The sequence below is a fragment of the Rhopilema esculentum genome, chromosome 9 (genome assembly GCF_057945365.1).
Source record: "Rhopilema esculentum isolate cy_ngs chromosome 9, ASM5794536v1, whole genome shotgun sequence".
Taxonomy (NCBI): Eukaryota; Metazoa; Cnidaria; class Scyphozoa; order Rhizostomeae; family Rhizostomatidae; genus Rhopilema; species Rhopilema esculentum.
In genome coordinates, this window is record NC_142823.1 from 5,851,514 (window position 1) to 5,868,897 (window position 17,384).

The 17,384-nt window shown below is 36.1% G+C and overlaps 1 protein-coding gene across 3 annotated transcripts; it reads right to left on the reverse strand.

Moving 5' to 3' along the window:
- Nucleotides 1–356: 356 nt before the first annotated feature.
- LOC135688741 (neuronal acetylcholine receptor subunit alpha-7) lies at nt 357–13,388 on the reverse strand. Of its 3 annotated transcripts, none has more exons than XM_065205712.2 (6): nt 13,177–13,388; nt 8,192–8,372; nt 4,438–4,568; nt 3,418–3,462; nt 2,587–2,696; nt 357–1,548 (listed from the first exon to the last, which is right to left on the reverse strand). In XM_065205712.2, exons 2-6 carry the CDS (start codon nt 8,268–8,270, stop codon nt 474–476), a joined length of 1,440 nt encoding a protein of 479 aa, XP_065061784.2. In that variant the 5' UTR covers nt 8,271–8,372; nt 13,177–13,388; the 3' UTR covers nt 357–473. The 3 variants fall into 3 exon arrangements, with proteins under 3 accessions (XP_065061784.2, XP_065061780.2, XP_065061781.2); XM_065205708.2 differs by lacking the exon at nt 13,177–13,388 and adding an exon at nt 12,543–12,770; XM_065205709.2 differs by lacking the exon at nt 13,177–13,388 and adding an exon at nt 8,550–8,692.
- Nucleotides 13,389–17,384: the final 3,996 nt, after the last annotated feature.

Consider the following 17,384-nt stretch of genomic DNA (forward strand, 5'->3'; position numbering starts at 1 on the left):
ATCGTCAGTTATTATTATTATTATTATTATTATGGTAAAGCATCATTCAAACTGCCCAGCTTGTCAAGTTTAAGATGTTGTGAATACATGTTGTCACAATTGTATTCACATCACAATGTTGAGAATTAATGGTTAGATAGAATCCTACTAATTAATGTCCTTTTTTTGTTAAAAACATGCGAATTAATGTCCATATAAAAGTAATCCAGCAAATTAATTTTATTTCTCGATGAACTGTTTTGTGTACACAATGATCTAATTGAAGAAGACTGTCCGTATGTAGAGTGTCACGAGAGCCGTTTTATTCAACGCTATTGGTTCATATCGACAGTTTGCCAGAAGTAATTCAACTCAACTTTAAATTACTGGATACATTGAAACTTCGGTTTAACGAATACAAATGAATTTACAAATTCATACACTGATCCTACAACAGGAACGTGTTCGGTAAAAGTAGGCCGGTCATCCAAAAATCATGCAACGAAGAATCGCGGCGAAGAAGCAAATATTCCAGCACAGCCGCCAATAAGGACAATCAGAAACACAATTGTGGACAACCTATCGACAACCTGTACAGCCCTGCGCCATTCAGCCTTCGCATCGTCTGACTTCTCTTGCTTTGTTATGGTTGAAACAATCTTCTTTACTCCTTCGGCGATCTCTACTTCAGCAACGCTCATCTGAGCTCGGTGAATTATCTTCAGATCGTTGTCCTCCTCAAATGAATGCTTTCTTTTTTGGAGTGCAATATCAGAATTAGAGTTGCCATTCATAACTGGGTTTTCCACTCCCTTTGGTTCATGGAGGTCCACCGAATTCCGCTTCTTGCAAAACCCATCGATACAGACTAACCTTGCCAATAAATCGTTTACGAAATAACGAACAAATCGTGGCACTTCGCTGACGTCCGAGTTGCTGTAATGCAGAAATTTGATGACGATGCAACTCTCGATTAGCGCCAAAGCGGAGAGGACAAGAACAACGCTGAAGAAGTTGCTTGCAAGTGGCACAGCATCACTTGTTGGCGGTATGCTTTCAGAAATAAGCAGGAGAAACACCATCATGGCCAGTAGATTTGTAATACCTAAGCCAATTCTTTCGCCACTTTCGGGCGGGAGAAGGAAGGTGATGGCTGCCAGTACGGCAATCAATATTCCAGGCCAAATCAAATTCAGCAAATAAAAGCTTGTCCGCCTGATGATTATGACGTCATAATCAATGACAGGGTATGGCACATTTGGACAACAATCATAAAAGAAGACTTTGCGCCATCCAGGCATGGCTTCAAGATTCCACTCGCCACTTGGAACCAGATTTTTAGTGTCTCCTGAATCTCTTACGATTGAGAAGTTAACCATCAGTCCGCTATATGTCCACAGACCGAATCGCATTGGACAAACCTGTCTGTCAAATGGAAAGTATTTGATATCGACACCACATTCCGTTTCAAGGATAAGCGGACAAAACCAAGAACATGAGCCATCAGAACTGACAATAATGTTTGTTGTCATCGACGTTTCAAGGATTCCTCGTCCTCTATTGTCAGCACTATGGAAGAATTGTCCATATTTATTTTCACTTATATATTAGAAAAAAGAGTTTGATTTAGAGCTTCATATAGAGTTATGTTTTCGAATCTGTTAGTGTTTCAAAGAACATCAATCTGGGCCAAATTTTGAATCCCTTGAAATTTCAATTGTAATGAATTATTGTACAAACTGGATGAGATTCGAACATTGCTTTTCCCAATTTTCAAATACCAAAAACTATACTTTAATGATATCACCATTTGACTAATCTGTCTTCTTATTTGCATTTTTGCAACAAACTGTGAACAAAGGATGAACGGAAATACAAAACGATGTACAAAAATGCACGGGTAACGTAGTCTATGCAACCCATTTACCCTGGGTATCAGAGGAACAAAATTCTGATTGCGTTAAGCTGGTGGGGCAACCATCCATTTCAATTTCTGATCCATGAAGTCCTCAACTTCAAGCAAGCGTTTCCTCCTTTTAGGGGGGAGCTTTTAAAATTATTTTCCTCCATCTAAGACTTGTAAGGTTCCCTTGTTAGAAGAGATATAGGATTAATCTATATGTTGTACGATATTTGAATAACAAAGGTTTAAAAATGTACCAATAAAAATGATCGATTTTATGTATAGCTCCCCCTTAATAGAAATCCAAGCGGAAAAGCGGAGAAGAGTCTAGCTGAGAAGGAATGTCTACTCCTACCTTCGATTTCCGCGCACGAATTTATGTGGCTCTTGTACCCAGATTACCTACGTCTATGAACGCAGAATAATCACCGAGGCTGCAAATTTGGCTTTGCATCTCGGTATTGCTTCATAAGACTCTTATTTCGGGTTTCCATAGCGGAATCAGATGATTTACCTTACCTGTAATCTGTATACTCTCAAAAGTTACTTGCTCCGTCTGAAACAATATTCCTGTAGACACACTTTAAATTTTATACAATTTTGTTAAGGTCGATGGGAAACCTGTCTTTTTGCCCCTCCCTATCAATCGATCGTCACGATGCTTCTAGACACATATGATAGCATTTTGCTTAGTGATAGTTTACCTGTTGTAAAGTACAATGTCTGGTGTCCAGATCTCTTTCGGTAGAAAGTTAGCTGATTTGATGTCGCTGTAGTTCTTTGGATCCCAAACGAGATTCTCATCTTTCCAATACTGCAGAAATAAAGAAGGATCCTTCTTGAGAAGAAAAGAGCTAACAATGTTTGATGTCTTGTAAAACATCAAAAAGCGAAATACATAATAAATATTTAAGTGTCGATCAATACATATATTTTTACTTGCAGGAGAAAATAATTTCCGCAAGGATACTGTTCAGCTCGTGTCAAAAGAGGTATAGTCTTTCATTGATATATGTGATTATAGGCCAGGACGGCTTTAAGTGCAATTTCAACCTTACCTTTTCTATAAACCAAAGCATAGACAGCTCTGCCTATACGGCATGGAGCATTTAGGACAAAATGGTAAAACATGTATTTGCATATATATTAGCTTTTTGTATACATAACTGGACCCTCTTCTTTCAACTTTCGAATTATGATACATACATATATAGGTATCAATTTGAGATTGGAGCTGCATACAGTGGCAGCGCCAGCTGCTGCAAAGTGGGAGGGTAATGGGTGTTACCCGTGAGACCACGCCCTATCGGCCTCGTTTCAGTGATTTGTAAGGTCAAATCTCCTTAGGAAATATGATCTACCCTTACCTAGTGCTTTTTAATCCGTTTTTAGACGAAATATGTAGACCATGCTTCGACAAACGTGGGGAGGTAATTACCCCCCATACCACCCCTTGGTGCCGCCACTAGCTGCATAGACATTTTGATTTCATAGCAAACTCAGCGAATTATCAAATTTGATTCATCGATACTTACTATCCGCACCCATACGCTGGATGTGAGCACTTGGTTCTTTTCCTCCTGAAAATTGAAAGGAAAAACAATTTCAATAACCCGAAAGTAGCAAACATGTAGATAACCTGTTTATATGCTATTGTAGGGCACCGTGAATGCAAACAACAATAGTCAGGTGGGACAGCAAGAAGAAAAACGGGGCCGGAGGGGCGGGAAAGGGCTGGAGGGGTGGGAAATGAGCTGGAGGGGCGGGAAATGAGCTAGAGGGGTGGGAAAGGAGCTGGAGGGGCGGGAAAGAGGCTGGAGGGGCGGGAAAGAGCAAGTAAGAGAAGGGAAGTGGAAGGAGGGGCGGGAAGGGGCAATAGAAAATAAGAGAGGGAAAGGAAGGGAAAGGGAGGGTAAGAGAGGGGAGGGAAGGGGCAGTAAGGGGAAGGAAAGACAATGGAAGGTTTGGCTAGGGGGATGCAGGAGCATAAGCGGAAAGAAAGAGAAGCAGAAATGATAGCAGAGGCGAATAAAGCAAACGTAAAGAGTGATTGGATGGTGGCCAATGGGTAAAAGGCATGGAAGAAAGAAAAAGAGCACCAACACCATCGTAATGACTTTGCAAAGCGCTGGTTAAGTTTTATAATGTATTTTTGATTGCTGCATAACGCCGCAAGTAAAGAATTGTGTGAAAGGAGCAAAGTTACAATTGTGAGAGAATTGAATTGAGGTATCTGAATAAATTCAAGAAATATTTTTTCCAGTAAAGCCTCTTTTGAAAGAAACTTCATACAAAAAGATCCACTATTTATATTTTGAATGCGCAAAGTAAATTTCTCCTTCTTTACGCAGTTTTGTTTAACTAAAGAGAAACTTAATTGTTTTTCGCTTGTACGTGTGTTCTTAGTCTTTGTAACTTTTATGAAAAGAGAAGTGTACACAAACAAAGGTTTAGTCACAAACAGATTCAACTCCTTTTGAGCAACAGTTTTTGATTTTGCCTAATGTCGACACAGAATTCGGCGGATCAAGAAGAACTGTTGTTATCAAACCTACCAGATCAACGATAGCTCTCAAGGCAATATCAAATTTAACATCAACTGGGTTGCTGTAGTTCTTGACTGGCCTAACTGTCTTTAGATAGTTTGACATCAGCTTCGTCTTCAAGGCATACTCGGATCCAGTCCCTGGAACACAAAAATTATAATTCTCTTGACGATTATGATAATCAGAGCTATTCATGCAATTTTGAAGTTGACTTTGTGCAACTTAGCTCTTTGTTGCATAAGCTGTTCCTATTCAAAAGGCTGCAACTCCCTGCATATCCATGCGCAGCAAGTGATCAATCTGCAATCCTTGGTTTAAGACGCAAAGCAATGAGATCTTCCAGACTTCCTGGTGATATAGTAGTATAACTTTTAAATAGATATTTGCAATTTTCACCTAACTGTGTGTGTTCGTGTGATGAAGCGACAGACACAGGGAAAGTACCCGAGACTTCCAAAACTAGGCGAAATAACTCTCTCCTCACCCAATCTGTCACCTTACCCCCTAAATTTTCTTGTCGGATTTATATGTCAACCTTGGCAAATACTAGAAAGGAAACATCCTCCCACATTCTCCCTGAGGCACCGCCTTTGAATGGGTGGTGGTACAGAATAGACCCTATGGAATTAGAATTCATATATGAGAACCTCGCCTTTTTTAATGAGTAACGTAGTCTTATTGGTAGACGGCTTTAGGTGTAGATGCATCAGAGAGAAGGGAAGCCAGAAAGTAAAGTCAAAACTTTGTGGATCTGACAATTTTGGATTGCAGGGGCAGTGCAGAAACACATCAGCATATTTTGATATACAATTGCCTGAAGATCGCATTAAGCGTTAAACTCTGAGCAGCAACTTAGAACCGTCCTTTTGTACGCACCAAATATCGTGCACAGCGCTGTTAAACGCTTTCAAGCTTAATAATTTTTTTGGCGAATTAGTTAACTCAGTTTGCAGAAACAGTGTCTGTAGAATTGGCGATTAAAGTTGAAATCAAGGACCACCTGATGGTTGAGCAATCTAAAGTGTTTGAAAGAGAATTCAGAAAAAAATAGTTTGAAACTAAGCTAATAGCTGAAAAATTTCTTTCATGTCAACGAGGTGCTGTTGAAATGTATTGTACGGAAACTCATAGCTAGAATGAATCATGTGGCTCCTTTTAATTTACCCACTAAGATATTATCACAAGGATTTGGTCAGGAATTCCATTAAATAAATCTCTTCCCATCTGCTTATCGTTTTGATATATTCAACTTTCTAATAATCAAATAACGTTGGAAATATATCGAAGGGATGATAGTATAAACTATGTTTGTTAACAAAATGGATGGAAGTGATTCATCCCATAACAACATATTCATAAAACATAGCGATAGAGCAATACTATTCACCAATGTGACTTTGTGTTTCCCAAAATTTATACATTTCTCTAACATTTCCATTCAATTAGGCTTCTTAAAACTTTATATTACTTAAAGTTTGTCAATCTCTACTCATCTTAAATTGAAAAAGTGAAGAAAGAAAGAAACTAAAGCTATAGAAATTGCATCCTCGTTTAGTGACCAACTTTGGTTGTATAGATTTGTAATGAAACGAATCGGTTTTTGTTAACTCAAAGCATATTAGACAGAGAATTAATTTAAAATCGCTATCTTCTTAACTCGGGTCATATTCACATCAATTTTGTTGTTGTTACTTGATACATCAAGGTGAAGTAATAAAGACATAGCATGTTGGAAAGATAGTTCTATTTTCTTCATTTGAATTTTATGGCAGTATTTGTAAATCTAGTAAAGCATGCAATAAAAAACTAGAGTATTGAGTAAATATTTTGAGTAGCATAAATTTTCAATCTTTAATTAAAGCGCTGAAAACCTTTGGTAATGTGTTCTGTACTTTTTGTTCGACAATCCTCAGATAAAGAATCTCGAAGAAGAGAAAATTCAAACATAAAATTGATATGAAGACAAATTGAAAGTGATTTGAGAGACGAAATTGTGCTTTTGATTAGTCTCTAGAAAGACAAGAAAGCAAGGAGCCAGACCCTCTCAGACAACGGGTGTCTTTATTGTACAGTATATAGAACGAATTGCATAATAGAAAATCAGAGAGCTTGTTTAGCATGATGGTTTTAGCAAAATGGGGTACGATGGTTGAAAAGGTTCACTTTTTGAGCTGTAATTCATAACAATTAGATTACTTCAACATGCAGGCAATTGGTTTATATATTTTCTTCATCTAGTAATTCAATTGATCGCATCTTCTAGAATATGTAATATTTCAGCCTTTTCTCTCTCCTTTGAAATGTTACTGTTTTTAATTTAAATGCATTTGTGTGGGACGTGTAGGCTTACAAATGTTGCAGAATTTGAATGTGTTACCATAGCGTCTCAGACACCGAAAAATATTTTGAAACACGTCATCTTTTATCCTTTACAAGATGTCAAAATAGTCCTTGCAAAATGCATAGCAATTGCTATAGAATTTTATCTGGATGAATATGCACACATTAATTAAAAAGGATAGCACTCAATAAACATTGTGTGAAACTTTAATTAATTTTGTCTGCTTAAGTTGTAGCAAAAATCTTTGCAGCTTTGTATATTGATGCTTAAGTGCTGTTCTTCTTAATCTGATATAAGGTATTTGTTATCTGAAATAGTATTAGAGAATCGATTGAAAGGGAATTCTTTCCACTGATCTTTCAAGCAGTCGGTTGCAGACTTGCTTCACTGCATATAAGCATCTTCAGTACAGGTTGATTAATTAGCTGGCATAGCAACAACCATATGACTGTCTGTGATGTGGCAATAGAAGTGCACGGTACTGCCAAACGGGATGAAAGCTCACGGGTCCAACCAAAATCCTCACCGAAAGGCAGTACACATACTTTCTATTAAGCGACAATCGATGTGATTCGCTCGATTAGGCGAAATAGGATCATATTGAATCTTAGAGGCAATTGCTCTTCTCTATTACGCGAGGAAACCCTTCCCTTCAACATACCATTGACAACGTGGGTTGTTGTGAGTCGTATCTTTCAAAGCAATCTTTTCCAAACTCATTTATCAGAAATCTATGATAATTTTACTGTCCCCTAAGTCATAAATATGCACAAAGTTCTAACGGCAATAACAGGTGCATCGAATTATTTTTACGGTTTAATATTGCAAAGATCCTTTAGGACTCTTAGTGCCAAGAAAGTCTCTGTAAACACCAGATATCCAACCCTCCTCCAGTAGTAAAGCATTCATAATATGCTCATGGAATTTCTCAATCTTGAGAAGAATCAGTTTTCTTTAAGTCATATACCCCATGCACCAGCAATGCATTTAAATTCCTCATAATTCTATGTAGAGCTTTTCTTCAGAAGGTATTTTGTACATACCAACTTTTGTCTCTGTCATTCCGTGGAGTCTGCTTTTGATCTCTGGAGATTTACTGTGTTTGTTTTTCGTTATCTTGTTTGCGTTTAATCCAATGTTTGAAAACGACACTAATGTTTGTAAAAACCTCAAGCGATTTGTTTGTTTGATCCTTTGCAGTTAACATAAGTAAAACATTTTGTCACTTTTAGCGACAATAGGAAACCGTGTTAAATAAAGTGTATAGATCGCATATTTAGTATAGATTTAAAGATTCAGCTTTAACCCTTAAATATAGAAGAGAAAATTTTCACGAATCTTCAAAATTTTTCAGTGACTTGTAAAAATCCAAATACAAAATGTGAAAATGCATTGATTTTATTAATGATTATCAAAACTCACCTTCAACAAATGCAAAGACTTCAATGAAGATGATTATGGCGAAAAAGCAGGGTAATACCAGTCGATCTCTGCTAACCATCTTCTGAAGATCACAGCGTTACTTGTCGTCTTCAAAACACTGAATTTGACAGATCCTTTCCTTACAGCGTATCTTGGTTCCTTTGATACTGGTGACAAACACCTACAAATTTATAAAGGCCGTTAAATGATGCGTGAATTATGCGTTCGCCGCAGTTAGAATTTAAAGATAAACAATAAACTTAAAGACCTCCAGGTTACAATATTATTCCTGTTGTTTAGTATCGTATCGGGCACTTTTAAGTGTCTGTTCTTATTCGGAATCAAAGAAACAGCTTGCCTATGATACCCCCTGCTTGCTGAAAGAATGATGTTTTCTTTGCTTGTTCATCTGGTCTACTGATTCGATAACTAGCTACAAATCTAAATAAACTCACGTTTACATTATTTTTTAGTTGCTGTGCTACATGAAAATATTCGTGAATTGAATAATAGCGCCAGAAAAAAAACAAAAGTGATGTAATGGTAGAAGTAGAGCGGGGTTTTGTCTGCATCACAAAAGGAGGACTGGGTACCAGTATTCATATCAACAATACATAGAGAACAAACGAAGGCAATCCATTTCAAAGCCAAACAGCACACAGGAAAGAGTGTTAGATAGCAGTCACTGGGCTGTTGTCAACACAAACGGTCCAAATTCTATACCAACATTTAGAATTTATAAGCTAAAGTACAATAAAAAAAGGTTAGAAGAACCAGTTGGAACAGTGAAGCATGAATCATGGTAACAGCATTCCAATCACGTTTCCCTTAACAACATCATCGCATTTGCAAGCGTTGCAGATAAACTAAATAATACTTGGCAAAAACTAGATATGAGTGTTCCGAACGGCCCAAAAAACTCAAATGTCTCTTTAGACAAAAATAAGATTTAAAGCAATTTGTGAAATAGCATGACCAATGCATATGCCAATCTCAAAATCAGCTTTAGTGGTAGAAAAAGCTCAGAAACATGACGATCAAATGTTCAAAATAATTTAAGTAGACTAATTAAAATAAAAGAAGTCGAAGTTTCCCACCCAGACCCTGCCTTGTTTTCTTTATTTGCTGAGGAAATTTTCAAAGCTAGAAATTAGATGCCTATAAACAGGATGAGCAGAAGCACTTTCTTTATGTGTGGTATCCAACGTACCCAAGGTAAAGGCCTATTGCTTGATCGCAAAACGTAGATAAAATCCTACTCTTTAAGTTGCTGAGGAAGACTCAATGCCTCGATAGAAACACTATCTGAAGTTTTCTTATCAGCAAATACTGACGTCTAAAAGGAACAAAACGCTCGTGAGAACAAAATTATCTCAGCTTGTTTGAAAAAGTATTGTAAACTGAGAAAATATGCGGCAAGGTTCTTTGTTTATATATAAAGTAATGTTTCTTTAGAGTTCTTCACAAAAAGTTCCCTCTATGATATGTTTAAAACACTTTTAGAATGGAATAAAGATTAAATGTATTCAATTAATGTTATCAGATTTCTGTTCTGAAATTCAAGTCGGGTTATTTTATGAAAAAAGTTTGAATTATTGTTCAAATATTGAAAAGGACGAGTAAGTTTTTAGAAAGCATTTAAATCGAAACAAAATTGATATGAAACATTTATGCAAATCCACAAAGGACTATGGAGTTTGAAAGTTAGGCACAGGATTCTATCCGTAATAGTTTCACAACAGGCCTTTGCCTAGAAGCAATGTTGTGAAAATTAATTGACATATTTCTCAACTGCTCAATTGAACAAAAAACATGACATAATCTTTTTTTAAGCCATCTATAGATAGACTCCTTCCATCAAAAAAGAATCCCCTTCAACGAAGAGGGGCCTTGGCCCCCCCACTTTTTTGCAAAACAATAGCGTTTTTTTCAAAATCTTTTGTTATGGGTGTTAAATTTTCTCTTGCCCCCCCCACTTTTCAACCTTTGTCGGAGCCCATGCATTGTCCCTCTTTTCAAAATTCAATGTTTAGCGATGTTTATCTGCAAAAAGGTAGAGCTTGACATGAATTTTAGCATTGTAAAAAGTCACTTATAAAATAGCGATAAAAACTCCAGCAGTTTAAAGTAAAAAAGGATGCAAGACCTAAAAAGCCTTGTTGCGTTGTTTCACGCGACAAAAGTGTGGAGGAATCTTTTCAAAATTCAATGTTTAGCGATGTTTATCTGCAAAAAGGTAGAGCTTGACATGAATTTTAGCATTGTAAAAAGTCACTTATAAAATAGCGATAAAAACTCCAGCAGTTTAAAGTAAAAAAGGATGCAAGACCTAAAAAGCCTTGTTGCGTTGTTTCACGCGACAAAAGTGTGGAGGAATCTGTCATTTTTCTCAGTCGAACATATGCTTGCATTAAATGTTGCACTGACGAACAGTTGATAACTTCATTTCATAAACCATCCCAGTCTTAAATGACTCCTTTTTCTGAAATATGTTCTACGAACGTTGAAGCTGCATCTTTCCATGATTTGCTTTCGTTTGTGTCCTCTTATATTGTAAAATAAAGCTTCTGGTTGTACTTGAATAAATTTTCGCTTATATCCTCAGACAATGTATAATAATGGCATATAGAATTGAAAATTGACGAAAATGTTTTTTTATTTATAAATCATGAGCATGCCCTAAAGATGTTTAAACCAGCACATGAAAAGAGAACAGAAAAGTAGCTACTAAACACAAATCTAGTTTTCAAATATTTCTCAACTTCTTGCAAATGTGAAAAGAAATAGAATCGCGATGTGAAAGATTTGAATTCTTTATCCAACTGTGATGGGCATTTTTGCTGGCAATGTATGATAACATAACTTAAATGCTACTTTTCATTGATCTCAATGGCAATTGATATTGGTAAATCTACGAATAGGATCGTTATAGGACGGAGTTTATTTGATAGCGACGACCCAGACTGATTGCTTATTTTAATATAAAAAATTTTGCATTCTGTCGTTCCAGATTGCAGTTGCAAGGAGGAAAAGAATCATTCAATTGACACATGTGGCCTGAAAAGATTGTTTAATCAAGAGTAATATGTGCAGATGATTCTTTTGATAGGTTGGAAACAATCATGCCACCCTTAAAATCACCAAAGCTCTGATTCTTTTGCAAAGCTCAATATTTTTATTAATAAATTGACTTTATTTTGTACAAAATGGTAAGATTCTAAAGAGTTTTTCTACTGCCGACTATCAATTTTTTCTAATAATCTTCAATATCAAAATCTTCTAGCAGAAATATTTAATCAGAGAAGTTGAAGACAAAAAGATCTTTCTCCGAGACTTCATTTGTGCAGGCAAATAAATAATACAGTTGCTGATATGGAATCAAAAGGTTTATTGACAATTGCATTTATTCTATCATCTCTTTGTAACACAATCTTCAGCTCGTTACTTTGATTTCTTGGCTAATATTAAATCTAAGCGTAAATTACATAAAATTTGAACAAATATTGCCAAATGGCTCGATACTTTATTACATTTTCTTTCATCTTATCATCAAGGTACAATCTGTTTAGATACCCCTGCAAATTACTGAGCTTGGAGAAACTGGCATTTATTGAAAATCAGTATTGAATGTTGATCGCCCTGTTTAGAACGCTTTGTCAGATTTTGAAAAGTTTTAATGTCATGAAGTTATAAAGTTTCAAAAATTGCTTGATTTTTCCTAATATTAGGAGAAATATTAATATACTGGAATGTCAACGTCAAATGAAAAACAGTCGTGGAATGAAGTGGCTCTGGCCCTTTCACGATGATCGCCAGGATTTTAGTAACAGACTGTCTGAAACATAACCACGTTTTGATATCTTTATTAAAGGTTCTGCATTGATCAGATCTAATTTTTGCATTCAAATTGGGTACTTTACTACTGTTTATTGGCAGCATATTGTGAAGGTCCTAACGTGTCTGTTGTTGGTTATGTGCACATCTATCTGTAGACCTGTAGACGAGCACTAATATTTTATCGGCTGTTGTGAAATGCTCTATGCCGTATAAGCAGAGTTGTGCACGCTTGGATGTATAGAACAAAACGCTACTAAGGGATAAGTTTTATATTGCTGTGTATAATGTATATATAGTATTATAGATGGACGGTGAGATGTATGTAATGAGATATTTTGTATATTGATGTTTACATGAATATATTGGTGTTTTCAATGTTGTGTGTTCATCTCGCAAAACAATAATTATATATTGGAAATTGCTGTAGAAGACAACAGGACACATGCACGTTTGTTATTCTTCAAGAAAGTTTTTCACATCTTCGTCAAATATTTGCCGTGATATGTTCACATACCTTGATCGAAGATTCAATACCAAATGTGATAAAAACGTATTCGTGCGTTTTCCATTACTGGCGATGAAGTCAGCGTAAAGAGTTCCTAAGAAGAATCTTCTTGAAACCTCTTGTGGAAGCAACGATTGTGCCCAATGTCAAAAAGGATTTTCACAAAAGCGTTGTTTGCAACAGAGAAAGACTTAAATGCCAAAATTTGAAATAAAGCTTCCTTTTTGGAAGAACGAAAGGAATGGAAGAATGAAAACATCTTTTTATAGAGCTTTTTACATCGAAGCTATTCTATATATTCATACAGATGACTCATACTATTTGGTTGATAAGGTTCCGATTGGACACCTTAACATTTCGTCATACATTCACTTATATAACGAGCGATACATTTTTAGCAATGACAACCAAGTCTGTAATAATTTCACATGACAGCACAAAGGCCTAATAAGATTACGACATTTTTGCTAAGGAGTACTTTCCCATGAAGCTGTGAAAACCTGTCATTGTTTGGTTACCATGAAACTCTACAAAGCCTTATGAAATAACATAATTCTTATCTTAAGAACTCATGAGAAAAATTTTTTATGTTTGGGTTGAGGCCTTCAATGTGACAAAACACATTTCAAAAGAATTGACTTACTTTAATGAAAATATCTGATGCTATTTTTGATTTCTTTCCAATTACACCATCGGCTGTGATGGTATTTTAAGCCATACATCGCATGAATATGACGTCATCATTCTCTTGATCACAAGCGATAGAGCAGTGTTGTCCCAAATCATATTTACTAAGTCATGTTTGTCATGTTATTTCACTCTAACTATTAAATAGATGTTTGATACGAGGAAACTACCTTCCAGTCATGTCAACAATGTAAACAAAGTTGACCTACTTGTTCTCACAATACCAATAGGCATAAATGGGCATACCTCGACATGCCTCTGACAGGTATTGCGAGGCTCATTGCAATTCGCTGTGTTTCCCACAATAGGGTATTCCATTTGATTTCAGGTGCGTGTATTACGTTTGAACAACGTTAAGGGCCCTTCCAGACAATTGGTTAACAACATAGGCGTTTGATAATGCCGCTATCAAACTAGCATGCCAAATAAATGAACAAGGTAGACGGGATCTGCTAGTAGGGTGACCTCAAAAATCAATCGAGCTATTTTGAGTAATTTATGTCCATTTCTATACCACCATCTAGAATATCAAAGGACTATTTTGAGAGATAATATACCAAACTATCGAGCCAATGAAAATGAGACTATCCATTCCCTAAGCCCCAGCGCAATCTTGCATCATCATTTATACTAGCTGGTCCACTGGCAGAAGCAATGTACCAAAATAGGCATTTATGAACACATCTATTGAAAGTATGGAAGATGTTGTTGAAATAATTTGAAAAGAAAATTGATTTATAAGAGTTTAATTTATTAGGCCTGACACTTCTTATCGTAAAATATCTAGATTAGCAAGTGACAGTTATAGCTTGGACACAGATGAAGAATTGTTACTGTTCTAAGCCTTTCCCTTTCATAAAATTTGCAGCGTATGAAGGGTGCTGCATTTCATGTCAATTTTTTATTGAATATTCGTAACATGACAATTTCAAACTACAGCAATGATATAATGAGAAGTAATGATATCTTGGGGCTGTCTTTAGATTCCCAAAAGCAGATTTATTTGCACTTATTTTGCACAGTTGACAAGAACTTGCAAACAATTTCTTTTTAAAATAATCTTCAGAGATTTGTTTTTCAGCATGGTTGATTGGCAATGGCTCTACCACTTAATTTGTAATGCAATGTTTAAAAACATAAGAAATTCATTAAATATAAAACTGAAAAACTAAATAAAAGTTAGTGGCCATAATCCTATGTTACATTATTTAGTTGACTTTATGTAAACATTCAGAGATGATTTTTCTATCATTTGTAAAGAAAATACCTGATTTTGATAGGGAAATCCCAGAAAGCAAAGGATTTTGCTAATTTCATAGATGCTTTTATAGGCAGTTTTAGATAGTACTACGTACAATGATTTATATTCATCATTGCCAAATGCCAAGATAAATGGATCATCAACATAGCAGCTAATTTACTTTGCCTGTAGCATTACGTATCAAATCACCAGTTAAAAGACCTCGCCAATCATTACAGGCACCAAGACTCAACCTTGTCGTACACCGTTTTTCATCATTTCTTAATTATATGTTAAATATTGTAGATGATCAGTTATTTCGAGCATTGGTTTCTTTTTGTTTGCTAGTAGCGCATCAGCCAAATTGGGTTTTTTAAATTCAAAAAACAATATGCATTGAGACTGCTTATGTTATCATATGCATTAGCTATTCATAATTGAGCTGATCAGATTACCCAAAAAGAAGATTCATATGAAAGACCCCAGTACAGCAGATTGGTCTTGAATTTAATGTCAAACAGCATTGCAGAACGTCAAGTGAGTGCCTGTTGCATAATCTTTCGAAATCCACCGACGATATTTACGAGCTAAAACAATCTTTGCAAAGTGTTGTTGCTATAGGAACTATACATCAAAATGTTTGGACTTTGTGAAACATGCATACAACATTGAATCACGGGTGGGGGAAAATGTTTATAAAGGAGAAAAGAAGCATCACATTTTCTTGAAAAGTCTCAACCAATACCGTCCGGGATAGTATATTCAGCAGCCGGATTGCTCAAAACGAAATCTTTAAAGGAAATCGGCATTACTTTATCAGGATTGTGAACCTTTGAAAGTTTGAGTTCAGACGTAGCCGCTATTTGAATTAAAGCTTATAGTTAAATGGTTCCAAGTGAAGTTGCCTTTTTCCTAGTTTGTGATCATCTTACTTCTTTGAGACATTATCCTTCTTTCATTGCCACATGTTATACCTATTCATATTACCCTCTTTATATCAACATACTCCTGATTAGGAGTTTTCTTATATTGTGGCAATGTTTGTTACATGGGAAAAGATAGAAAACAATAGACTTAAAACGCTTAGCAACCTAAACAATGAACACAAAAAAGAAGAAAATATTGCATAATTGTGTTATATTATGTATTGAGTACATCAACATATTTTTTAATGCTAGTCTGCAGAGTTGACGATGTTGCGTAGAAAGTGATTTGCATGCCTTTGTGTGTTCGATGGCACTGTTCAATGAAATGGCTCATACTTACTACTTTAAGTTACACAATAGGTCTTGCGTATGCCTGGGAGCGATATCATATGCTTGGGGGGCGTAGTTTAGATCTTGCCCAAAAATAATTGCTTTATTGCGTCAAAACTGCCAAATGGAACCTGATTGCAATAATTTTTCATGATTAGGGGGGAGGGGGCTGCAATCCCCCAGCCCCTATATCTCATACGCCTATAAACTTCACGCCAAATACGATCATTAGATACCACAGAAGTATAAACGGGTTTAATTGTTTGTTGGAAAACTTGTTGGAGATTTAACGTCTTAATTCCAAAAAGTGGCAACAACAAAATGCAATTCTGAATTACTCAATACTTTAAGACGATCCTTTACTTTAATGTCGCCGTTAGTGTTTACGTCAAATGTAGCCATCCATAATTGAATTTTCTGATGTAACGAGTCAACCTTTGACATACGTTTTATAGAATACAAGAAACAACAGAGGATTCATATGATAGAATGGATATCAAAGATAAGAAATATTCCCACAGACCTCTTTGATTGATTAAAAAACGTATTTGATTACAGGTTTCCCACGAGCACTGCCAAAAGCTTCTCAAACCACCATTTCTCAAATCAAAGTTTCTCTCACGATTCTTCAGATGCTAATCACCTTGTTGCTAGCCAGTCATGATCTGTAAGGTCACCCCCTGTACTATTTTGAAATACAAATAAACCAATAAGAGATTTGATCAATCTTGGAGTTGCTAAAACACGGACTACAGAGATAAGATTATAACCTTCTGAGTTTAATAACCTACTTACTTAACGTTCGGACAAATCTTTTTTGCTTAAAAGCGATTTTTCAGTAAAATAGGGTGTTTTGTATGCAAAAGGCTGTTTTTGCGTTAAAAGGGAGATTTCACAATAAAAAGGCACTTTTGCAGCAAAAAGGACTTTTTAGACGAAAATGCATTTGAAAAGAAAAAGGGTTCTGTCCTGGAGAAAAGTGCACGTGCATCTTGCGCCCACCCGGCTTCTACGCCAGTGGACAAGACCATAAACGATTCCGTAATTTGTTCTGTGTAACTAGAAATATTTAATAGAGTTTGTTGTAATAGTTTTGATCAAACTTTCCATTGAAGTTTGCTGTCATGCAAAAAAATTATAATTGGCGAGTTTTCCACGGAACCCCTACTGTTTTCCACCCTCCCTCTTCCAAGAAATTTCAAACGAAAGGCGTTACTAAACAAAAATTTTTAAAAGGTTTTTTTATTGATAGCATCTCCAAACCATATTCAAATGCTAGCCCCTTCAATGGACGTAGAGGGTGCTGAACGCTTTCAGGGGGCTTAGTATAGTATGGATCTCGCCCGAATAGCACTGCTTCATTGAGATGGAACTGCCCAAATGGAGCCTTAAATGCAATACATTTTGCCTGATTATGAACGCTGCAGCCCTCCAAGCCCCTTTGTCTCCTACGCCTATGGCCCCTTCTAGCAGATATGCTAATTAAAGTGATTGGTCTAATACGTGTAAGATAGCGTCTATGGAAAAATAGGTCTAAAGAGAAAGGCAAGGTTGATAGCAAGGCAACATGCTTTGAACAAAGTCCAGTTACTAGTCTTCTTTAGCGAGGTTCCTTTTTAACTCCCTACGCGTCCACTTGCGAAAAACCTTACTTTATTAGCTGTTTTC